This window comes from Musa acuminata, chromosome BXJ2-9 (genome assembly GCF_036884655.1).
Source record: "Musa acuminata AAA Group cultivar baxijiao chromosome BXJ2-9, Cavendish_Baxijiao_AAA, whole genome shotgun sequence".
Classification (NCBI taxonomy): domain Eukaryota; kingdom Viridiplantae; phylum Streptophyta; class Magnoliopsida; order Zingiberales; family Musaceae; genus Musa; species Musa acuminata.
Window position 1 is genome coordinate 49,495,986 of NC_088346.1, and position 22,617 is coordinate 49,518,602.

The 22,617-nt window shown below is 42.7% G+C and overlaps 5 protein-coding genes across 7 annotated transcripts; 2 read left to right on the top strand and 3 right to left on the bottom strand.

Moving 5' to 3' along the window:
- The first annotated feature begins 863 nt into the window (after window positions 1-863).
- Window positions 864-2,221, top strand: LOC135623847 (thioredoxin-like protein CXXS1). Its single transcript, XM_065127265.1, has 3 exons — window positions 864-1,020; window positions 1,399-1,521; window positions 1,769-2,221. Exons 1-3 carry the CDS (start codon window positions 910-912, stop codon window positions 1,925-1,927), a joined length of 393 nt encoding a protein of 130 aa, XP_064983337.1. The 5' UTR covers window positions 864-909; the 3' UTR covers window positions 1,928-2,221.
- Window positions 2,222-2,923: 702 nt separating this feature from the next.
- Window positions 2,924-5,233, top strand: LOC135623846 (polyubiquitin-like). Of its 2 annotated transcripts, none has more exons than XM_065127262.1 (2): window positions 2,924-3,083; window positions 3,412-5,233. In XM_065127262.1, the coding sequence occupies exons 1-2, from the start codon at window positions 3,015-3,017 to the stop codon at window positions 5,011-5,013; spliced, it is 1,671 nt and encodes a 556-aa protein (XP_064983334.1). In that variant the 5' UTR covers window positions 2,924-3,014; the 3' UTR covers window positions 5,014-5,233. The 2 variants fall into 2 exon arrangements, with proteins under 2 accessions (XP_064983334.1, XP_064983335.1); XM_065127263.1 differs by lacking the exon at window positions 2,924-3,083 and adding an exon at window positions 3,170-3,197.
- A 2,670-nt stretch (window positions 5,234-7,903) lies between these two features.
- Window positions 7,904-9,449, bottom strand: LOC135623848 (peroxidase 39-like). The gene is made up of 4 exons (XM_065127266.1): window positions 9,184-9,449; window positions 8,924-9,115; window positions 8,685-8,847; window positions 7,904-8,547 (listed from the first exon to the last, which is right to left on the bottom strand). The coding sequence occupies exons 1-4, from the start codon at window positions 9,382-9,384 to the stop codon at window positions 8,132-8,134; spliced, it is 972 nt and encodes a 323-aa protein (XP_064983338.1). The 5' UTR covers window positions 9,385-9,449; the 3' UTR covers window positions 7,904-8,131.
- A 4,429-nt stretch (window positions 9,450-13,878) lies between these two features.
- Window positions 13,879-15,925, bottom strand: LOC135623850 (polyubiquitin-like). Its single transcript, XM_065127269.1, has 2 exons — window positions 15,769-15,925; window positions 13,879-15,255 (listed from the first exon to the last, which is right to left on the bottom strand). The coding sequence occupies exons 1-2, from the start codon at window positions 15,856-15,858 to the stop codon at window positions 14,110-14,112; spliced, it is 1,236 nt and encodes a 411-aa protein (XP_064983341.1). The 5' UTR covers window positions 15,859-15,925; the 3' UTR covers window positions 13,879-14,109.
- A 603-nt stretch (window positions 15,926-16,528) lies between these two features.
- Window positions 16,529-21,049, bottom strand: LOC135623849 (glutamate receptor 3.5-like). 2 transcript variants are annotated; one of them, XM_065127268.1, is made up of 7 exons: window positions 20,842-21,049; window positions 20,410-20,721; window positions 18,908-20,256; window positions 18,552-18,829; window positions 18,178-18,209; window positions 17,659-18,065; window positions 16,529-17,157 (listed from the first exon to the last, which is right to left on the bottom strand). In XM_065127268.1, the coding sequence occupies exons 2-7, from the start codon at window positions 20,681-20,683 to the stop codon at window positions 16,708-16,710; spliced, it is 2,790 nt and encodes a 929-aa protein (XP_064983340.1). In that variant the 5' UTR covers window positions 20,684-20,721; window positions 20,842-21,049; the 3' UTR covers window positions 16,529-16,707. The 2 variants fall into 2 exon arrangements, with proteins under 2 accessions (XP_064983340.1, XP_064983339.1); XM_065127267.1 differs by having other exon boundaries at window positions 20,410-21,049.
- Window positions 21,050-22,617: the final 1,568 nt, after the last annotated feature.

A 22,617-nucleotide genomic window follows, 5' to 3' on the forward strand; every position in this document is an offset into this window, starting at 1 on the left:
CGGGAGGGAAGGGGTTTCCCGACTTGGCTCATCTGAAGGTTAAGTCGGTATCGAATGGAGTTTTTTTTTAGAATGATCGCCCGCGTCAGGTAGAGGGGGCTTTTATGCTTGTGTCCGAGGATTGATTGTACGTGATTTGACTGCTGCTATTGATTCCTCGAGTAGTTGGCTCGTATCTTTGGGCGATTGCCGATCGATCTGTGCGGGATAGCATCGCGCGATACTATTCTGAGCTTTTCGAAGTGCCCTTCGATGGTATGATGCTTTCTCGTGCGGCTCTGGATGACATGGGAAGGGGCGTCCGTCGTCCCGAATCTAAGGTGGCATATCTGACACGACACTCCATCTTAGTCTCGAGGCTCCACGTTCGTGACATTATTTGCTTACCGTGTCCACGAGGGTAGTAATACCATGCATGAGGTCAAATTTCATAATTTTTGGGATGTCATTTGAAAGATTTTGTTCCTGGAAGTTCACTTTTATTGTTACATTATCTCAGCAAAAATCATTGGCTTATAAAGAACCTGTCGGTGTTCTTCAGATGCTCAGTTGGCATTTTGAAGCCATCTTTTCTTCGGTGGAGACGACAAGCAGGCAGGAGTCCGTGCACCAGCCTTATCTACAGACCAGAATGGTACAAAATAATAAATATAGTGAGCATCATGACAGGATACAGAAAATTCTGGACATCCCATCGTTTCTTGGATTAGCCTTCGGGGTGCCAGATATATGGATACCGGAGAACAATAGCCCCTTGGTTTCCCGTGGACCCTCTTCCTGGGATTAGATGTTTGGTGCTATCCACAAGAGGACATCTGGCTTCCACTTCATACCGCAGCCACGTCCCATCTCTCTATAAACATCCACCAACCCCTTGCGAAGAACTGGACCAATAATAAGCTTACGGTCATGGAAGGCCAACCGCAGGAGCAGCAGCATCCCAAGTCCAGGGTTGTGAAGGTGGATTCAGAGGAGTCATGGTACCTCTTCATCACCCAAGCCAACAACCAAGGATGTCCTGTAAGCAAGCTCTTCTGGTCTATCGATTTACCTGGTTCTGAGTCAATCTGTTACTCATAGTTCATGGTTAATATTCTTCATTGCTACTGAATCACTCTCTCTGAAGTTCTACCGAGAAATTAAACATCTAGGTTTTCTCTTCCGTGGCTTCAGAAAGCCTGAAACCTCTAATCTCTCCCTGGGTTCCTTTCCCCCATCTGCTTTCGGATGTTTTCAATGGACTCATAAGGATTGACTTGCAAATATTGGGCACAGATCTCTAAGCTGAGAACGAAGGAAGAAGACAGTTTACCAGCTGAGGATTGCTGGTCACAGAATGATGAAGCTAATAATAATGCATGGAATTTTGATTATATCTCTCTTTTCATTTGTGTGCAGGTTTTTGTCCACTTTGGTGCCTCGTGGTGTGTTCCATCCCTCGCCATGAACTCATTCTTCGAGGAGCTGGCCTTGACTTACCAGGACATCCTGTTTCTCGTGGTCGATGTTGATGAAGTCAAGGTATGGTTTATGACCTCGGTAGCCATGATCCTGAGGAAGATCATGTGGGCTGTTGATGGTAGTACGAGTGGTCTACCTAATCTTCACCTACAATTTTCCTGTGGGCTGTTTCTTCCGAGTGCAGCAGCACTTCTCCAAAACCTTGTGCTACTTGAAACTGATATATATATGCTTGTCATGAACATCTTTGTTTGTGCTACTTTAATCTGAAATATTATCATACGCATCTTCAATCGAAAATTTACAGGGGGTTGCCTCTAAGATGGAGGTGAAGGCGATGCCCACCTTTGTACTGATGAGGGATGGCGCAGTGCTAGACAAGATTGTCGGGGCCAATCCGGAGGAGATAAGGAAGAGGATCGATGGTTTCGTTCAATCTTTTCGTCGCCCAAATATGGTCGACTAGTTAGAGTTCACTGCAAATAGACCCACCCACCCTGTTCCTTGCTCTAACTACAACATGTAGTGTTCTTAAGTAATGTGTGGCTATCTACATCTGATGCTGGTTTCGCTATGTTGCACTTGCAAACCAGGGAAAGCTTAACGAGTTGGTCGGTGCCAAATGACGAACCTTATACAGACAGCAGTGCAATCAACTCTCATTCAGCACCTGGACATGAATCGGTGGTTTCTGTACATGTAGTGATCTGTATGCAGTTGAGATGATAATTTCAGGATGGATCGTTCTCTTTCGTGATTAGTGTATGTGTTTTTTTGGTCTTTGGGATTGTGCACACAGAATTCCTACTCTCTGGATTTTGGCATCCGTGAAACCATTCGATGTGGGTGGTGCCAATGGAAGCAGAGGAACATGCAGGCTGATGTGGGTTTGTGGTGGAATGTGACAAACCATGATCCAGATAAGATCTATTGCAGGTGAAGTGTCGACGTGGTGTGCTCTGTACCTTCTACACACTCATCTGTCACTTTCTTTCACAGGAAATGCCATGGACTCTGTTCGGCCAACAGCTGAGGTTACAATGGAAGGTGACGCGGAATGCCATCCCAGTGCTCATGTTTGACTAAATCTTAAAGATCAGACATATCGATGAATTGATTTGGACCCACTGCCCGGAACTTATCTGCGTTATCGAAGAATCGACTGCATCGATCTTATTCCTCCTCTTAGAACATTCTTTTCTTTCGCATCGTTTATCTCGAATCAATCCTCTGAATCATATTCTTTTTCTTCTTTACCATGGAATGCTCGACAACCGCATTTTTCTAATGCGATCTTTATCCTAAACTTGTGACGATTAAGATTTAATATAAAATTACTACTAATCTATCATCGAATGCGTGACCTTCCAAATCATAATTAAGATTATCCGTGAACGGAACGAAGAGGGCGGGTGGGGTGGATTCATGCATCTGCCGGCTCACAGGGGGGACGCACCGTGAAGTCTTTAATATCGTCCGACCACGTGTGTGGTGATCGATCATCACAAGAATCGGATGTATTTGGGCAATCTCACGCGAGGAGAAGGCTATAAATGACGCTGCTCCGTTTTCACCCATCGTCGGAAGCATTGCCGGTTCCCTGTCCTCCTCATCCGCTCAAGGTATGTATGTGTTGGTCCCATCTTGTAGCACTTGGTTGTTTTGTGTGGCTACTTTTATTGTTCTGTTAACAGGTCTCCGATGGCAGGAGATCATGCATGATCTTCTAGGAACAGGTCTCGTATGATCGTCCATTTTTGACGTTTAATGTTTGTTGATTCTTCCTCTGTTTGAATTGTTTAGAGCAAATGTGAGCCCTATTCACGAAAGTTAACTGCTAAATTATCGTTGATCTTCTGGTTGTCTTTTGTAGTCTTAGATCTGAATTGATGATGGTGGTTTCTCTTGATATGATGCTGACTCCTCCTTTTTTTTATCTCTTCGTTCCAGATGCAGATCTTCGTTAAAACTCTCACCGGCAAGACCATCACCCTCGAGGTGGAGAGTTCTGACACCATCGACAATGTCAAGGCCAAGATTCAGGATAAGGAGGGCATTCCCCCGGACCAGCAGAGGCTCATCTTTGCCGGCAAGCAGCTCGAGGATGGCCGGACCTTGGCTGATTACAACATCCAGAAGGAGTCCACCCTCCACCTTGTCCTCCGCCTCCGTGGTGGCATGCAAATCTTCGTCAAGACTTTGACCGGGAAGACCATCACCCTCGAGGTGGAGAGCTCGGACACCATCGACAATGTCAAGGCCAAGATTCAGGATAAGGAGGGCATTCCCCCGGACCAGCAGAGGCTCATCTTTGCCGGCAAGCAGCTCGAGGATGGCCGGACCTTGGCTGATTACAACATCCAGAAGGAGTCCACCCTCCACCTTGTCCTCCGCCTCCGTGGTGGCATGCAAATCTTCGTCAAGACTTTGACCGGGAAGACCATCACCCTCGAGGTGGAGAGCTCGGACACCATCGACAATGTCAAGGCCAAGATTCAGGATAAGGAGGGCATTCCCCCGGACCAGCAGAGGCTCATCTTTGCCGGCAAGCAGCTCGAGGATGGCCGGACCTTGGCTGATTACAACATCCAGAAGGAGTCCACCCTCCACCTTGTCCTCCGCCTCCGTGGTGGCATGCAAATCTTCGTCAAGACTTTGACCGGGAAGACCATCACCCTCGAGGTGGAGAGCTCGGACACCATCGACAATGTCAAGGCCAAGATTCAGGATAAGGAGGGCATTCCCCCGGACCAGCAGAGGCTCATCTTTGCCGGCAAGCAGCTCGAGGATGGCCGGACCTTGGCTGATTACAACATCCAGAAGGAGTCCACCCTCCACCTTGTCCTCCGCCTCCGTGGTGGCATGCAAATCTTCGTCAAGACTTTGACCGGGAAGACCATCACCCTCGAGGTGGAGAGCTCGGACACCATCGACAATGTCAAGGCCAAGATTCAGGATAAGGAGGGCATTCCCCCGGACCAGCAGAGGCTCATCTTTGCCGGCAAGCAGCTCGAGGATGGCCGGACCTTGGCTGATTACAACATCCAGAAGGAGTCCACCCTCCACCTTGTCCTCCGCCTCCGTGGTGGCATGCAAATCTTCGTCAAGACTTTGACCGGGAAGACCATCACCCTCGAGGTGGAGAGCTCGGACACCATCGACAATGTCAAGGCCAAGATTCAGGATAAGGAGGGCATTCCCCCGGACCAGCAGAGGCTCATCTTTGCCGGCAAGCAGCTCGAGGATGGCCGCACCCTGGCGGATTACAACATTCAGAAGGAGTCTACTCTTCACCTCGTGCTGAGGCTTAGGGGAGGCATGCAGATCTTTGTTAAGACCCTCACCGGGAAGACCATTACCTTGGAGGTGGAGAGCTCGGACACGATCGACAATGTCAAGGCGAAGATCCAGGAGAAGGAGGGGATTCCACCGGATCAGCAGAGGCTCATCTTCGCTGGGAAGCAGCTGGAGGACGGGCGCACCCTGGCAGATTACAACATTCAGAAGGAATCCACCCTTCACCTGGTGCTCCGCCTCCGCGGTGGTCGCTAAACCGTTTGGCTTGTTTGTGTCCGATGCTTTGGTTGTCATCGTCGTTCCGTCTGTCGTTGGCATGCATGCAAGTCCGTCCAGAAAGTGGAATAAGCGTTCGTGAAATGTCTCTCGTGTCTGTGCGTTGTTTGCTTTGTCATTTCAATAATTACTTGTGGCTATGGTTGTGTTCAGTGGTATTATTGTATCAACCCAAGTGAACAATGTGTATTTTGTCTAATTGGCCTCTCTCTTGTTGTTCCCAATCTACCTATGGTTTCATTTACGGATCGCTTTTGAGAAAATTGATATTTATATTTTATTGAAAAGTCAATACACATTGCTTTTGAGAATATCACGTGAAGATTAAAGAAGAAAATATTGTAAATGAAGAATGTTTTTATAATGCTACTAACGAAGATTGGGGCAAATGCTTTATAATAAAAATTATTGAGGTCATGACATCTATCAATTTTGAAAATGATTGGATTGTTGGTAATCATCTTAGTATCAAATTCACTAATATTCGTCAATATAAAGATAATGATACAATTATCATGGCAGATAATACTATTCACCAAGTTAAAAAGGAAGGCATCGTGATAATCTCAAATAAAGATAATGATCATATTACATTGAATTGAAGAGTGTGTACTATTTTCTAGTTACGAAGAAAAATCTCTTCTCCGTTGCAAACATAGTCGATATTGAAAATTATATTCTTTTTAATCCTAATGAAATCAAGTTTCTTTGCTATATAAAAGAATTAAATGTAGATGTAGTATATACTGATAAAAAGAGTTAAAGATTTATATATTTTATCAACATCAAACTCTTCTATTGATAAGATGAGTATAAATGATACTGCATCAATCTGACATGCTAGACTTGGTCATATAATTTTTTTTAATTAAATATTTTTTTTCTCACTCTTACTCCTTTTAATAGTAATGAAGTTTACAAAGGTTGTTAATATGGCAAACCGCACAACCAATCTTTTAATATATCACTTTCAAGATGTAAATTCCCCTTGGAGCTTCTTTATAGTAATCTAACGAGCCCTACTCGAACACTATCTTATTTGGGTCTATTTTGTGAAGGAAAAATCAAAAGTTTTTTTAAGATTTCAAGAGTTTAATTAATAGTTGAAAGTACTATTGAAAGTAAAAAATTAAAAGTTCTTTTAAGGTTGAATGAAAGATTCAACATCTTATGTAGACTTATAAGCCTTATAAGCAAAAGGTATGATAAGTGCAACTTATGTTATTAATTGAACTACTATTAGTCCAATCAATTTAATGTCTTCGTATAAGCTTATGTTTAGGGAGAAACCAAATATTAAATATTTTAAAGTATTTGGTTCTCTATACTATATTCATATACCATACTTGAAGAGAAGCAAGCTTGATATTAATACTAAGAAATGCATCTTTATTAGCTATGATGAAAGGAAGAAAAGTTAAAAATATATGTATCTATAAACATAGGTATGTGGTATCTCGAGATGTTATGTTTGATGAAGTTTCTTGTTATTATTCTTCATAAATAATTTCTTTGAAAAACATCAATCACAATAATGAAATCGATATATGTTCAAAACTTATGATTGAGATTCTTTTGTCATCTAATGTTTCTACGGATTTTGGCTCTGTCTTTTTCCTTATCTGAATTTACTCATATTATTTTTTCACTTCTAATAATGGAACAAAGTGATAGGGGGAGTAATGATGTTCATAAAGAGAAAATTCAAATATTGAGAAGATAAAAATAATAATAATTGTGAAACAGATAGAGATAATGTAAGCATGTCACTATTTCTTTATGAACCAATTGATGATTTTTAACTTGTTTATTTTGATGAATGCCAAAGGTGTTATGTGAAAGGATATCATGAATGAAGAAATGAATGTTCTTCGTAAAAATGAAACTCAGGATCTCGTGTCAAGTTGGTTTCCGTAAGGAATTTAGTGTTATTTCTGATTTGCACAAGTCTATTCTTAAATTTGACTGTCACATGGATGTTGAGCCTTCTACACGAAGTCTAGTTAGAGATTTCAGTGACCTTTCATTAGTAAGTTTGGATCAGGCTCTGGGTCAAGAGGTATTCTCGATAGTCCTAGAAGTTTCCGAATGAAGTAACTTGATTCGGATAGATTTTCAAATGGTATAAGAGAGCATATGGATAGTAATATTCACATGCACCTTAGAGAATACTTTGGTCGAAATCATATTTCTACAAGTGATTCTATGCTTGGCGGTGGTTATGGGCGTGACTTTATAAAGAAGCTGAGACTTATCTCCAAGAGTATACTTCAAGGAGGAGTGTTAAAAAGTTAAAGTATATTTAAAAAAATTATAAGTTAATATTTTACTTTTTAAATAAGATTAGATAGAGTTGGAAGGATAATAAATTCTTAGTTTAAAAAGTAAAAAATATATTTTGATAGATTTCAAATCAGAATTTTATCTTTTGAATAAGATTAGATAAAGTTAAACGAGATTAGAAACTCTTATATTTCATATCTATAAATAAATAGGTGGTATCTTCCTATAACGAAAATTCAAGTCTCATGTATTAAAGATAATATGGCTAAAGTCAAAGAGTCTTACAAGATATATAAATATTTCTCTTTTCGATAAGTTCAATAGAGTTTCTCTTTTTCATCTTGATTTTTTTTCATTTGATTTAGTTTTGAGTTATTAGCTATTATTTAAGAAAGGGTTACACTTTGAGATATGATGGACTGATTACTTTGATCAGTCTCTCATTGAATTGTGATTTGTTAATTGGACTTGGTTGAATCATAACAATGAACATATTTTAACTGGTCATATGTATACAATTGTATACATTTTTATCTAATCACCCTTAGCAATTCACTGTTGATCCTAATTCATCAACATTGGTCTCTTGAAGAACATGATCTTAATTCATTTGGATCAAAAGGAAGGCCATCAAAATGCAAGGACACCACTTGTTTCTCATCAGCCAGAAAGGACGATTGATGATGATAAGAACAAAGGAAAGATCCTGTTAATGCTTGTTAGACCGAATACTTAGATCCCCAAAGAACAACACACTGCAACAGTTCATTTATTTTTGAGATCCCACAGCATAAATTGCTCGAGAACACCAGTCTCAACTGTTTATGACCGCACAGTTCCTTCTGATTTCACCTGAAGAGCCCGTCTTGACTCCGATGCTGCCCATCTTCTCCATGGACATCGCGAACCCGGCGAAGAATGTCTGCGGAGGGCTGTCGACGAGATTGACGATGGCTGTCTTGGCCGCGGCGTCCGTGGTCAGAGCTGCGTCGGATTCGAAGAGCCCTCTTCGCTTGAGCAGATTCCTGTAGTATTCAACATCGAACGTTCTGAAACTCCCAGGATCCATTTCCACGAGCGTGGTCTCGTCGGTGGCGTCTCTGCACTTGTTCTTCTTCAGATTCGTGGCGTAGAAGCCGTCCAGAGAAGGATCTTGATCGCCGTTCCCGGTGAAGTTGTACAGCCGGTCGCTGAAGGATTCGCAATGAGCAACTCCGATCGTGTGGGCTCCTGCAACAGCAAATCGGTCGATGTTAGCAGACGAAGAAGCGCAAGAAAAACGTCATTTTTCGTGTAAAATGACGAATCTGCAAGACACAAGTCGGCGAGAACTTAGATCGGCATGTGTTTACTATGCTGCAGCTCACCAGAGAGGAGAACAAGGTCTGCAGCATTTAGCCCTTTATTAGCAAAAGAAGTCTGCAGAGAGCTAAGGTTCGATGTGGGGGCTGGAATCTCAGATAATGCTTCCGATAAATTCGATATCAACCCGTCGCGACGGCCAGTCGGAACTCTCCAAATCGGGCCTCCCTGCCGTCAGACGAACAAGATGAGTGTCTGCATTCAGAACATTAGCTTGGAGCATGGTATGAGCTTGTCGGCATACAATGACTCCGACCGCGTCTCGCGTAGCCAACGCAAGAATGTCCGCACACGAAACGATCCCCGGGCATTCTTCCTCCACCACACTCTTCAGGCGATCGATGAAGTCGAACCCGCGGAGTGTTTGGTTCGGAGTCGCGGCCTTCTCAGCTTGGTTGGTGCTGGTTGAATTGATGAGCACAGAGCCATCACAACCCTGAGAATTGCATCAAACATGCCGTGAAGAAAGCAAGATTGAGTTGAAACGAATGCATTACATCGTACCCTCACAAAGCAATCATGGAAGTGCATCCGAAGAAGAGATGCTGCCACCGTTGGTGCATTTGGGATGTGCTCCTCCACAAAATCTAGGATCATCTTCTCTGCCTTGGGGCAACTGTCGTCATAGAAGCCCAGCTTCAGATCAGCATGAACACAACTCAAGAAACCCAAAAACACCAGTATCGTCGGACCCCGAAAGCTCATATTACTAGTGATTTTGCCTAAGTTTTCCTCAAGTTGCACCAAACTCTAAACATGGAGGCAACTTTATAGTCCTTCACGGAATCCCCTCTGTCCACTTGCTGTTGGAGCTTCGTCCTTAAAAGCAGCAATGAGTGTGGCCTCCCTATCACCTATTTTACCTTTGTAGCACCTAAAGGCAATAAAATTAAGTCGCAAGCAGGTGATTGTAGGACAAGTTATCATAAGTTGGAAGCAGACTAAGAGTCCTCAAGAAATGGAGATTAGTGCACAACCTGCCACACTTGTCCTATGAGCCTTGAGGAGCCGAAGCAACAAAGCGAAGAATATGCTTCTTGAATCAAAAGAACAAAATGATTGCAGACAAGAAATCGATCGAGGTACATAAGAAATCTGCACGCCACTATTTCTGAGGCAAAGGAATCTGTAGGACGATTGAATGATTGATCGAAGAGCCGTGTCCCTTCATTCGATCATGCACCTCTTGCTGTTCGCAATATGTGTCTGGAGTCTGTCATCAAACGACAGAGTTGTTCTCAAGGCAAGTTTTGTTTCCGGCGCCACTCTATCGCCGGAGACACCGAGGTGACCGTTCGAGTAAATAGCTTATAGAAGTAGGGTTGCAACCATGTTGACATGATGATTGCACACATTTAGCTTCAGTGATTCTTCTACTTGTTGCCCCGCATTCGTATGAGAATTCTTGGATGATTACTCATGATGCATTTCTGAAGGTATGAGAGCAGGTGGGAAGTGATGGGAGCCACAGACAACACAAAATTCTCTTTAAGAACACACGCACTTGTCGCCGATGTATCAAATCCAAAAGTCTTAATTGTTCTCCATCGATGGTTGAATCAAACTGCATCACTCTCATCATTTTGTCCATAGCTTTATAGTTCAACTGAGTTGTAGCCCATTTGGAAAGCTACCAAATGTGTTGTAGTTCACATGAAAATTAAAGTTCATAGAGCTTACTAATAAACCTCTGCATGTGGGAAGCAAAAGCTAAGCTGCAAAAGGAGATGCGAGCATTTGCATTACATATTAGTATAGAAATGTTGCTCTAATGCATCGACATCATGACTAAACATACAGATAAATTGCAGTGATCATAGCATTAGAACAAAACTTCAAAACATTAGACACCCACGATTCACACTGCTCTCCCATTCTCCAATTATGATTGGACGGACTGTAGTGTTCACAGGAGAAGCTTTGTGAGTAGATGACCCTCATGTACATGTCTCTTCTCAAAGGAGCTTCCATGCGGTAACTTGAACAATGGGAGAGCTTCTGACGCACGTCTATTGGCATTCCATCTGCTTTCCACTGAGACAGACCTAACAGCTTGCAGAGCATAGGGATCAAATTCCATGCTTCAGAACAGGAAAAGAGAGGCGACATAAAGTACAGCAGATGAAGAAATGATCTTTCATGGAACAAAGACAATTGCTTATGTTTGCTAAATCCTAGTTTAAATACCCAAGCACCGTTAAATTCGATCATAGGGGGCAAATCTTGTGATCGAGAAAGCACAATGCTTTTCTTTAGTTTCAGGACCGAATGCTCCTTCGTTCACAAAGTAGATGCATGTTGGCCAACTCCAGTCTAATACACGAGTCATTATACCTTCCTTTGATGTGCGTACAGCACCTCAAAGCCATCTGCGGGCCACACTTTATTCTGTTCCCTCAATTCTCGAGCTCTATCAGCAACTTCTGAAGAAGAAAGTTATGCCATTCGTTGAAGCATTCCGCTCTGTTTCTCATGAACTCCAACTTCTGCACAAGCAAGGTTCCAGATCTTCATGCTTCAGGTCTCGTAAAACCTTTATGTACCTTATCCTGGTTACCAGGATTTGGGGCCTCTAACGAGATGTTGACAAACATGAATCTCTTGGTATCCCACCAAGGTAAGGCTATCATGAATAAAGCTAATGATCAGACAACTACCGGTGTATCCACACAAATTAGAAGAAATTTACATCACAAATCAGAAATATATGTGAAATTGGGTAGCAGCAACCTGCAAAAGGTATGGTAGCTTGGAATTGCTGACTGATACATGGTTTTCTTCCCTTCCCTATTGTAAATATTATATCACTTAGGGTCGACAAAGTTTTGTTAGATTGCATGCATGCATTAACATGGCAAAGGGTGATACAAACTGCAGAACAATTCAGCAGCGTGAAGTAAAGCAATTCACTTGGATTTCCTTTAAGTGGTACCTAGTGGAGCCACTCTTAGCAAAACACTCACTTTCGACGAGATCAATTACGTAAGTTACAAGATGAGTGATGAGACATCTGACACGTTACATACTATTTTTTTTTATAATTATTTATTATAATTTTTTTTCATTTTATGTTGTCCGTTACACATGTTGATGGATCTATGTATTGAGAATTAGATTATGATAAGATCATAATAATAAGATTGATTCACCTTTAAATACAAATCCTAAATAATCTTAGTCATAGGTTGCTTGAGAGATACATTGAGATAATTGGATAAATTGGTGCGTTGTATACCCGTTTATATGATGGAGGCGGTTAATCTCATAACTACTTGTATGAAGACACTAGGGATACCATGCAAGTGGTTATTGGAGAATGAGTTAACTGATTAATCCACTGATGAAATGCTAAATGGTTGATGTGTTGAATTCCGGATTTTGATGATGATATTAATTGATGAGTTTACGATATAATCTATATTTTAAGAAAAGTGATGCAAAGGACTAACTTTGATTATGAAAAGGCAAAACAATTCAAGCAGAAGAATCAGATGTTGAGCTGAAGTTAGAGATCAGGCATCGGGCCGGAAGAATTGGACATGCATCAAGATCGGACGTTGTGAGAGTCAACATGCCGATAGATTGAGCAATACGTCGAGAGTTTGAATGAACCAATGATATGTCGGACAACACAAGATTATATGTTTTGTAATCATTTAAGTCATGATCATCGTAGTTTTAGATCTTAATTGAGTTAGATTCAAGTGTAATAATGTTAACTCAATTAACGGTCCATTAGAATTGATTTGAGCTCATTTGGAGGCCTATTTAGTGACCCAAAGATTGAGTCAAGCGGTGGAACCACCTATGAGTTGGAAAAGTCAAAAGCACACTTTTCCAAGCTGTTCGGTGATAGTACCATCCAGACTAGATGATGATACCTTCAGCATTAATGTTGGCAAATGACGGTATCGCCCAAGCTGGTGGTAGTACCGCTAGAGCCCCGTCTTCGAGGCTCTACTAAACGGTGGTACCGCTCAGCACAACGATGGTACCGCTCATATCCGGAATACTCAGAAATTTAAATTTTTGGCTTCATTTTTTAAGTCATTTGGGGCCTATAAATACCTCACTTATCCGTGCTGAGAAGACACAATAAAGAGTGAACTAAAATGCTAGTGAATCAAAGTTGTAATCTTGAAAAGCGTCGAGAGTTCCTCTCATTTTTTTCAAAAGTTTAGAATTCTATCTAAGGGAGGTATGAGACTCATAAATATTTTCTCCTAAACTTGTAAAAAGGAGAAAGAGTTGTAAGAGAGTAGTTAGACTTTACCCATTGAAAGAAGATCGTTAGTGAATACCGATGGCCTCGACGAAAGAGGAATCGAGAGTGGACGTAGGTTACGATGACCGAACCACTATAAACTCGATTTACATTTATATTATGCTTTTCATTGTAATTGATTATTGATTTAACTATCTACTACTCTTATTTGCACTTTAAGTTTAAACGCATTTTCGATATGATTTTATAGTTCAAAATTTTCAAATGAATGTTTTTACGAAAATACTAATTCACCCCTTAGTGTCGAAATGGTCATAACATGATGATACATCATTGTCAGACAGTGATTCTGTCTTCCTAGTGGTAGATTCGGTCATTAAACTTGAGACGTGGATTCGGTCATTAAACTTGAGACACCAAAGACGTCATATATGAGTAGTCTTCCTAGTGGTAGATTCGGTCATTAAACTTGAGACGTGGATTCGGTCATTAAACTTGAGACACCAAAGATGTCATATATGAGTACTCAACTCTTTGATGCTAAACTTATAAGTCTGGAAGTTCTCTTTGATGCTGAACTTATAAGTCTGGAAGTTTACTCCACTCTTTGATGCTGAAAGTTGAGTGTTGATAAAAGATAACCCACTCTTGGTGTTATGAGATTAGATGAAAATCTAATAAAAAGATCTACTACCCAATATAATATGATAAATTTAGAATGATCTATAGAAAACGAAATAAACAGACTAAATTTTTTTTAACAATCACCTCCTATACACTTTACATTATGCTTTTGAATAGAATGAATATCTTCGTACTCATGATCTAAACAAAATATTTCAATACCAAAAAAACTCCCTTGAAAAGTTTTCACCTGTGTTGATCGAACACCACTGAAAACACATAATTAATTGGATACATTAAATATATAAAACAGCAGCAGCAACATCAGCATCAGCATCGTATATTAGCAATTCAAGCAAGAGAAGGGCAGCAGCAGTAGATAAAAACATAATGGCACTGACACAAGTTATAGAACACCAGAGACTCACAAGGCAACCATAGACATTACACCAAACATAGATGTCAACAATACATGCCAACGATACCATTGCTTATTCCTTCAGACCTCCGATAGGACTTCCACGCACACCAACAGAGAGAACTAAGACAGCAAAGCAGCGGACACATACAGCCCAAAAGGGTTAGTGACCCCCGCGGAGGCGGAGCACCAGGTGAAGGGTGGATTCCTTCTGAATGTTGTAATCTGCCAGGGTGCGCCCGTCCTCCAGCTGCTTCCCAGCAAAGATCAGCCTCTGCTGATCCGGTGGAATCCCCTCCTTGTCCTGGATCTTTGCCTTGACATTATCAATCGTGTCCGAGCTCTCCACCTCCAAGGTAATGGTCTTCCCTGTGAGCGTCTTAACAAAGATCTGCATGCCACCCCTAAGTCTCAGCACAAGGTGAAGGGTAGACTCCTTCTGAATGTTGTAATCTGCCAGGGTGCGGCCATCCTCAAGCTGCTTGCCGGCAAAGATGAGCCTTTGCTGGTCCGGGGGAATACCCTCCTTGTCCTGAATCTTGGCCTTTACATTGTCGATGGTGTCCGAGCTCTCCACCTCAAGGGTGATGGTCTTCCCAGTCAAAGTCTTGACGAAGATTTGCATGCCACCACGGAGGCGGAGGACAAGGTGGAGGGTGGACTCCTTCTGGATGTTGTAATCAGCCAAGGTGCGGCCATCCTCGAGCTGCTTGCCGGCAAAGATGAGCCTCTGCTGGTCGGGGGGAATGCCCTCCTTATCCTGAATCTTGGCCTTGACATTGTCAATGGTGTCAGAACTCTCCACCTCGAGGGTGATGGTCTTGCCAGTCAAGGTCTTGACGAAGATTTGCATGCCACCACGGAGGCGGAGGACAAGGTGGAGGGTGGACTCCTTCTGGATGTTGTAATCAGCCAAGGTGCGGCCATCCTCGAGCTGCTTGCCAGCAAAGATGAGCCTCTGCTGGTCGGGGGGAATGCCCTCCTTATCCTGAATCTTAGCCTTGACATTGTCAATGGTGTCAGAACTCTCCACCTCGAGGGTGATGGTCTTGCCAGTCAAGGTCTTGACAAAGATTTGCATGCCACCACGAAGGCGAAGTACGAGGTGGAGGGTGGACTCCTTCTGGATGTTGTAATCCGCAAGGGTCCGGCCATCCTCAAGTTGCTTACCGGCAAAGATCAGCCTTTGCTGGTCTGGAGGGATTCCCTCTTTGTCCTGGATCTTAGCCTTCACATTGTCGATGGTGTCAGAGGATTCAACCTCAAGGGTGATGGTCTTGCCAGTGAGAGTTTTAACAAAGATCTGCATCTGATCAAAGAGATAAAAGAAGAAAGGAGTCAGAAAACAACCATCAGATCTAATACACAAAAAAGGACTAGTGGACTAACAACAATTGATCAGATCTGAGACGGATCATGCAAAGTGTACAAGAAAAAAAATGAATGACCTAAAATTAAAATCAACCATTTCGACTAAATGATCAAAAGCGACACATCAATATGCTTCAAATCTGAGACGAAGCTTCCTACAAAAAAACATATGCAAGACGTGGTAGATCGTGTCACAACAATATAAAGAATCGACCTTTATAGAACAACTAACATATCACAAAAAAGAAAATCGCAAACGACTACCAAATCTCTCAAAGGAGTCGGCAAAGAATCAGACAATTGTTAACAACAACATCAATAAAATAGAAAGAAAACGATTGATCTACCCCTTCATCCATTAACATCGAAGCTACAGAAAAAAAATTAAAAAAAAGGCAAAGAAAGGGCTTAAAAAGGGAAACACTCTAACAAGGCATAGGCGAAAACATACCTTGAAGCAAAGGAAGAAAACTTGCAAGCCTTTCGACAATATTGAATAGAGCGCATTGAGATCGGCCTGAGGAGCCTTATTTATAGCCATCTTCTGGCGTGAGATTACCTACCGGTGATGTTACCAAAAAAGAGTTCAGCCAGTGATCGCCGCACAAGTGGACGGACGATATAAGAGACGTATCCTGCTAGCGCAAGGTAGGACGTCGCTGTCGGCATAACGTGCATCTGTCTATTCCCACATTTCAGTTCTTCACTCACGCGTGGGTCCATGTTTCTTCGCCAACCAGCAAGCTGGTAGCTGAGGCGAGCATTACTCTCTCGTGGCACGGGTGCCGTTCAAAGATAACGGCGTTGCATTCGAGAAGGCATTCGTCCGTTGCCAGATTTTTCCCGAGTACGCCAGAGGTGACCGCACGCCGAAGAAATCACATGCGCGTGCCCATGGGCAGGCGTTAGGCTTCCATCTCGGATGCCACCGCTATGGGCCCCGTTGGTTTGGCGATCGGACAAAACGTCATGTGGGACCCAGCATGTTTAGTCCTTCTCCGATCCCTCCTGGACTAGTTGGGTATCCGCGTGGGATGTAAGAGTAGTGTTTCCTTTACCTGCGATCCTTGATGATGGGCTGCGGTAAGAAGAGACGACGTAGCAATTCCACGACATGCTCACTCTTTTCATCAAAAGAAGACGATCATCTTTTGTGCAGCTTAAATTTCCTTTGATTTTGTTGCAGCTACATATCGAGTTACATCCAGCACTAGAAAATATGTATGTTCTGGATTGCTTTATAAGAGATTCAAGACAAATTAAGAACTCGCACTTTGTGAAACAGTCACAGTCGCAGTCTTCATCAAGTCTACCAAGTAATCGCATTTCCTAATGCAAAATAGCTGATGTTCTTTTGGTAAGAAAGATTGCTGCATCTTCTTACCACGTTCTATGAAGATGGCAGCGAATGCCCGTCATCCGAAGTTGGAGGACCATTTTGTGTACCACTCGGTTTTTTCGTGATGACTTTGTTGATTTCTTCTTCCTTCATGTCGAAGAAGCGAATCAAAGCCTTGATGCTCTTTAACTTGCATAGGGCATGTTGGCTTCCGTCGATTTCTCTGGGCTTGTCGACCTCTGCGCTTCTGTACATGGCATACTGATAGCATACCTTTATGCAGAAAAGGATGAGAGCAAGAAAACACACGATGCCACTGAGGAGGAAGAGACCCCAGAAGCTACTGAGACTTAGCCGGTTCGCTTCTTCTTCAACACCTTGGGAAGGACATCCAGCACGCGACAACCATTTCTCGTGGATCGTCTGGAGATCGCCATTCTCGGACAGTGCCAGGATTGCGGTGGACAAGTCAACCGCAAGAGGAGAGTCCCTCTGGAATGCCTGTCGGAGAATGAAAATTGAAGTCCACATTAAAATTCTATAGATTCGACAAAACTGTATCCGCACAAAGGATATTGCATGACAGACTGACTACATCGTACTAATCGATTCTTGGTTGAACTTATTTCATGAAAGTAGCCTTCAGAAATATCGAGTAGAGGTTCACATCTCGACTATTGTCGTAATGTAAAGCTTCACTTTTCACACAAGAAGATGATAGAGATTTGCTTGGGAGTTCATTATTTGCACTTGTCATGTTTGTTTGTTCGTCTTCGTAGCCATATAACAATGAAGACTTGCTAAGACTTTTTGTTGTCTATCAATTCTGAATCTCTAAGAGAATCTGAAATGAAGAAAACAGTTCAAATGATACTGGAATTGCTCTTAAAAGAAAAGAGTAATGCTTCGAGTGCCAATGAATCCTGAGCTGCTGTTACCATAAAGATGTGTTGATGTTAACAGAGGGTAACGATGCTTGCATTCTTGGATCGAGATACTTACAAATCCCCATCCATTTTTGGTGAACTCTTGACCCACGATCTTGAACTGGCAGTAGGCAGACAAGAAGATCTCGACGTATGGAATCTCATCGACGATGGCTGCCACACCACCACCCTTTGGCCCCAGCCGGAGAGCCCTAGCATACTCTGCAGGGGAGTTCAGAGGTACGAGTCTGGACGCAGGAATGTTGAGCTCTTCTATCATGTAATTCCTCGAAAACTTCCCCTTCTGGTAGCCAATAGGTTCAGAGGACGAGAGCAAGCTGTCAAGCCCAGTAATCCCTGATGAGAGCTGTTGAACTGTGAGGATTGACGTCAAGCTGGCTGTGTAGCTCGAGTTGATAATTAGGACTACGAACATCCATACTATCAACACGAATCGCCCGAGCGTACTGACTGTGTTCTCCCCTGCACAATTTTCACACACAAAAACTCGTAAATGTATGTTGGAGCTAATTTGTACCAATAATTAGGAAATGGTTGTTTAAATTGTATCAGACGTATCGTGAATCTCACTTACTATGTGCGAAAAACATTGTTGAGAAGCTAAACCTGCATGGTGGACAGGGTAGAAAGAATTAGTGAGTGTTCATCATATTTTCTTGGAAGAACAGAGAATTAGCCTACAACTTGGAACTATAAAAAGCCTCAGAAGATGGTATCTATCTATCTGCAGAACATGTGGATCCAACAAGCTGAGCAGATTGCATTTAGACAAATGGTTTTCGACTGTTGAATTTACCATGCTTGCCTCATGACAAACTTGAAACCAGAGAAAGAAGAAATCATTTTGCCATGGCTATTTTCCACATTGAAACCGGACAAATATACCTTGTATGAACACTGTATAAAGCTGGCATTTTGAGGAAGAGGGAAGCAGTGAAGCACACTCACCAGAACATGGTCGCGATCTGTTTTCTCGGTGCTCCACGGAACTCCGGGTTGCTCCGATGCTCAAGAGTCCAAACGACAGCGCCCACCAGGAAAAAGAAAGCTCCGATGACACACCACATCTTCACTGTGAATGGTTTCAGGAAGGCCCAAGCATTCGAGCTACTCTCTCGGAGGCGAGTGACTATGACCAGTCCTGACTCGATGTACGGCTGCGTAAAATCCACGATTCTCGTTCTGTTTCTCACGATCGCAATGTCCCCTACGGCAGCATCGAGTTCCTGAAGAGAGAAGAATCAAGAACGTCATCCAGGGGTACCAGTAGAATGAAGTGGACAGAAACAGTGAGAAGTACTTGCATTTCGAGCAACCATGCTCACGATATCGTCGTAATTTGGATTCTGAGAACCATCTCCGATGACTATAAACTTGCACGGAACTGGGTAAGGCAGCAGCTTAACCGCGGCATTGAATACATCGATGCAGAAGCCACTCGGATCGGTTGAGTTGGAACTGCCCCACACAATCTCTTTGAAGCTTGCTTTGTTAGGAACGCCAATCCTCAGCGGCTTGCCATTGTTGGGGAACACCCAACCACGAGGCTGCGTCGTTGTCTCACCGGGCCACACAACACCGTGGAGCTGCCGCTGAACAGGGGTGGACGCATTGGGTGGCTGCATGTACAAGACTTCGGGGGAAAGGACTGAAAGGCCAGAGTAATTGGACCAGTACCCGATCAACCGAGGCCCTGTTCCTTCGATGTTGAGAATGTCGTACGCCGGTCGAACGAGGTTTCGATCTGAATCGAACTGCAGTCGTCCAGATACGCCTGTGAAGTTTGTGAGCAGCAGTTGATGAAGCAGACGCTCGCCTCCGTCGAAAACTCGCAGCGTCGCCAAGCGGAGGGAGCTGCCCTTGGCATCGTGCAGCCGAGGATCAACGGAGAAATTTATGATCTGTCCTGCACTCAGAAATCGGTCGATAGCACGAGCGACCAACCAGACCGAGTCGTAAGCATACAATCCATAGCTGTTCAAGCTCGCCGTGGTGTTTCCTTCCTGGATCACGCTCTTCCATCTCGACGTCAATCGTCTCTTGAGGTCAGACTCCGGGGTGTGGTGGCGGAGAACGATGACTCCTTGCACGAGGCTCATGGTGCTCGGATCCTCCGTCCCGAACGAATCCAAATCTGAAGCAAGCCAATCAGTAGCTATCCACACGTATCCGGTGCCCATCATCCCCATATTCTTGGCCAGGGAGAAGACGCTGAGGCCGGAGTCAGGGTTGACATGGACGACGTAGACCCGAGACTCCATCAGATTGACGCCCGCCAGCAGATCACGGATCACGTCGGAGTCGGCACCGGGAGGGAAGCCGGCCTTGTACGAGATCTTGGACCTCTTCCTCGCGAGTGCATCGCCGAGCGCTATCACGCCTCCCCTGCCGTAGTGATCGTCGACATAGATGGCCGTCACCTCCCTCCACCCGAAGTGTTCGACCAAGTCCGCAACGGCATTCATCTGGAAGTAATCACTGTGGGTTGTTCGAATGAAGTAGGGGAATTCAAGTGGAGTAAGGGTCGGATCCGTGGCAGCAAACGATAAGAGCGGCACGTGAAGCTCGTTGACGACGTGGGAGATGACATGGCCAATGCCTGAGGACTGCGGACCGACGACCGCGACCACTTTCTTCTCCATCAGTTGCAAGGCTGCATCGGTGTGATGGATAAATGGTGCAAAATATGATGAGAATTAAGAGAAATTAAAGCAAGAACGGCACAAGAAAACTCGTGATGATCACGCGTCCTCTTTAAGCAGCTGAGCAGGGAAAAACAATATCATCAACCAAATCCTGAGTTCACCTTCCACTGTTCCGACGAAGCCGCTGCAGTTGGTGTCTTGTGTGATCACGTTCAGCGTCGTCCCCGCCAGGATTGTGGAGTCCGCGTTGACATCCTCGGCGGCGAGCTCGATCCCGATCATGGCGGCCCTTCCAATGGTGGAATTATAGGTGAAAAGGGCACCGATGTTCACCATGGTGGGCTTCGAGGAGGAACTGGGTCCGTTGCCAATCTGACACACAGCTCCATGTAGACCAAGCAAGAACCACATGGCAAGCAGTGAAGCCGAGGCCATGGTCTCCGAGAGAACCAATAGGATTGTTGCCTTGCTTTCTGTTCTTGATTATAACATGTGAAAGTGTTGCTCAAAAGAACTGCTAATCTAACGTGAAATCTTATAAGAAAAGATCGAAGGGAGGAGATGTTTGAGGGATAAGAAAGCACAAAGAGGACCTGAAACCTCCTCTTTTGGCTGTGGGGGGAGCAGGGAAGTTTCAGAGCATGGACTGATGAGAAGTAAAGAATTGCATGCCTCCTTGCTTTCCCATGTGCTTGGAGAATCCCTTCTTTATAGGCTTGGAAAACAGGGAAAGAACCATACTTCACTTTTCAAAACAAGTCTCTCTCTCTCTCTCTCTCTCTTGAATCAGTGCCTTGTACAGAGATAATATTCCATTTCTGAAGGGAGAAGGTTATCATCTCAAATGTTATGGAGAAGAAGAGGTGGGCAGGATTGTCTTCATGTCATTGTCACAAAAGCATATGATGCCCACTGCATGATTTAGAATGAATGCCACAGCACTGATGCCTCTGATATTCTCATTACAAATAATAATGTCCAATTCCCAAAATCATGAATTCCATGACAATGTTTGTGAGAAATCTCAACTCAATGGCTTTTTTTCTCTTTTGATTTTGTTGCCACTTCTGCTCTGAATACTTTTCTTCTCTCATCTGAACCATGCTAAGGCATGCAACACATGAGAAAAAGATACACAGTAGGCTACAGGTGGAAAAGACACTGAGATCAGAAAGATGTCAAGTGAAACTTTGTGGTTATTCTTCTAGAGGATTTTTATCTAGTTCTTAGCCCACTACAACTATCTCATGCACTTTCTCTAAATCATTTTAAGAATATGTCCATGGTAAGTGGATTCCAAAAGAATATATAATATTGCTGGGACTAAATGGAGGGAGAAAACACTTGCCACTACAAAGATTGATGTTGGCTTAAGAGGCACTTGGAACCATAATTTCCACCTCAAATGAAATGTCCATTTCTCACATGTTTGCCACTCATCCATAGGGAATATCGATATATTTTTTTTTATCATAATTTTGTAGGTTTGCTTAAAATAAAAAGTATCTTTAGATATTAATTGTGTCTGAGAATAAATGCTTCCACTAAAATTGGTGGTTTCAAGAAATTTATACTACACAAACAATTAATGAAGGTTTTGTAAAATGCAATTCAGAATATTAAATTAAAACTACACAAGTAATAGGTCAATCCATTCATGTGGCATATAGATAATTTTCTTCATCAAGAATTGACTGATTGATTGACATAGAAGATTAGTGTTCTATGATGTGCTGCTATTGTTTTTTTTATCCAGAATGTTCAAGTGTGGCACCAAAAGAATGTTCAAGTGCAATGTTAATTGTCTAAGATAAATAAAATATCATACACTTTTTGAAGGAATATAAATGCGATTGTGAAAGAAAAGAGATGGAGAGAGGAACCTACCATGAGGATGCCTATAAATATATTAGATAAGGACAATCTACTTGCTGCTGGCTACACCTTTTGTTCTCTCCCTCATGGGTTCCCATGAGACAAGAACAACTAAAGGTTTGTTCAGATTAGTTTCAAAGATGGAAGAGATTTAAGATTGATTCATAAAATAATAATAAATATATTATTATTAATTTAAATTTAAATTTCATCGATGATAATTTTATTAAATTGTGTCATGACAATTGATATCTAGATTGATAGTATTGAGACATATATCATGTTACGATTTGATCTAGATAGAAAACGTAAAAAGAGTTTGTCATGTCGATTAAAATTGATTTATAAAAATCTGATAAATACACTACTATACTACTATTAATTAAAATTAAAATTGATAAGTTAATTATCTCATCAAATCATATCATTTTAGATGTCCTTATAATTTGGATGTAATTAAAAAAAAAAGGTGAACTTTGATATAATAATAAGAT

Bases quoted from the DNA above. Each gene is read 5' to 3' on its own strand.
- LOC135623848 (XM_065127266.1), bottom strand. From the start codon at position 9,384: ATGAGCTTTCGGGGTCCGACGATACTGGTGTTTTTGGGTTTCTTGAGT. The intron at 9,116-9,183 runs GTACGATGTAAT...TGCAATTCTCAG, and splicing joins TCCATGATTGCTTTGTGAGG to GGTTGTGATGGCTCTGTGCT. The intron at 8,548-8,684 runs GTGAGCTGCAGC...TTGCTGTTGCAG, and splicing joins AGACCTTGTTCTCCTCTCTG to GAGCCCACACGATCGGAGTT.
- LOC135623846 (XM_065127262.1), top strand. From the start codon at position 3,015: ATGACGCTGCTCCGTTTTCACCCATCGTCGGAAGCATTGCCGGTTCCC. The intron at 3,084-3,411 runs GTATGTATGTGT...TCTTCGTTCCAG, and splicing joins GTCCTCCTCATCCGCTCAAG to ATGCAGATCTTCGTTAAAAC.
- LOC135623847 (XM_065127265.1), top strand. From the start codon at position 910: ATGGAAGGCCAACCGCAGGAGCAGCAGCATCCCAAGTCCAGGGTTGTG. The intron at 1,021-1,398 runs GTAAGCAAGCTC...ATTTGTGTGCAG, and splicing joins CCAACAACCAAGGATGTCCT to GTTTTTGTCCACTTTGGTGC. The intron at 1,522-1,768 runs GTATGGTTTATG...GAAAATTTACAG, and splicing joins TCGATGTTGATGAAGTCAAG to GGGGTTGCCTCTAAGATGGA.
- LOC135623850 (XM_065127269.1), bottom strand. From the start codon at position 15,858: ATGGCTATAAATAAGGCTCCTCAGGCCGATCTCAATGCGCTCTATTCA. The intron at 15,256-15,768 runs GTATGTTTTCGC...CTCTTTGATCAG, and splicing joins TTTTCTTCCTTTGCTTCAAG to ATGCAGATCTTTGTTAAAAC.
- LOC135623849 (XM_065127268.1), bottom strand. From the start codon at position 20,683: ATGGCCTCGGCTTCACTGCTTGCCATGTGGTTCTTGCTTGGTCTACAT. The intron at 18,830-18,907 runs GCAAGTACTTCT...TTCTCTCTTCAG, and splicing joins TGAGCATGGTTGCTCGAAAT to GAACTCGATGCTGCCGTAGG. The intron at 18,066-18,177 runs GTAAGTGAGATT...AAAATTGTGCAG, and splicing joins AACAATGTTTTTCGCACATA to GGGAGAACACAGTCAGTACG.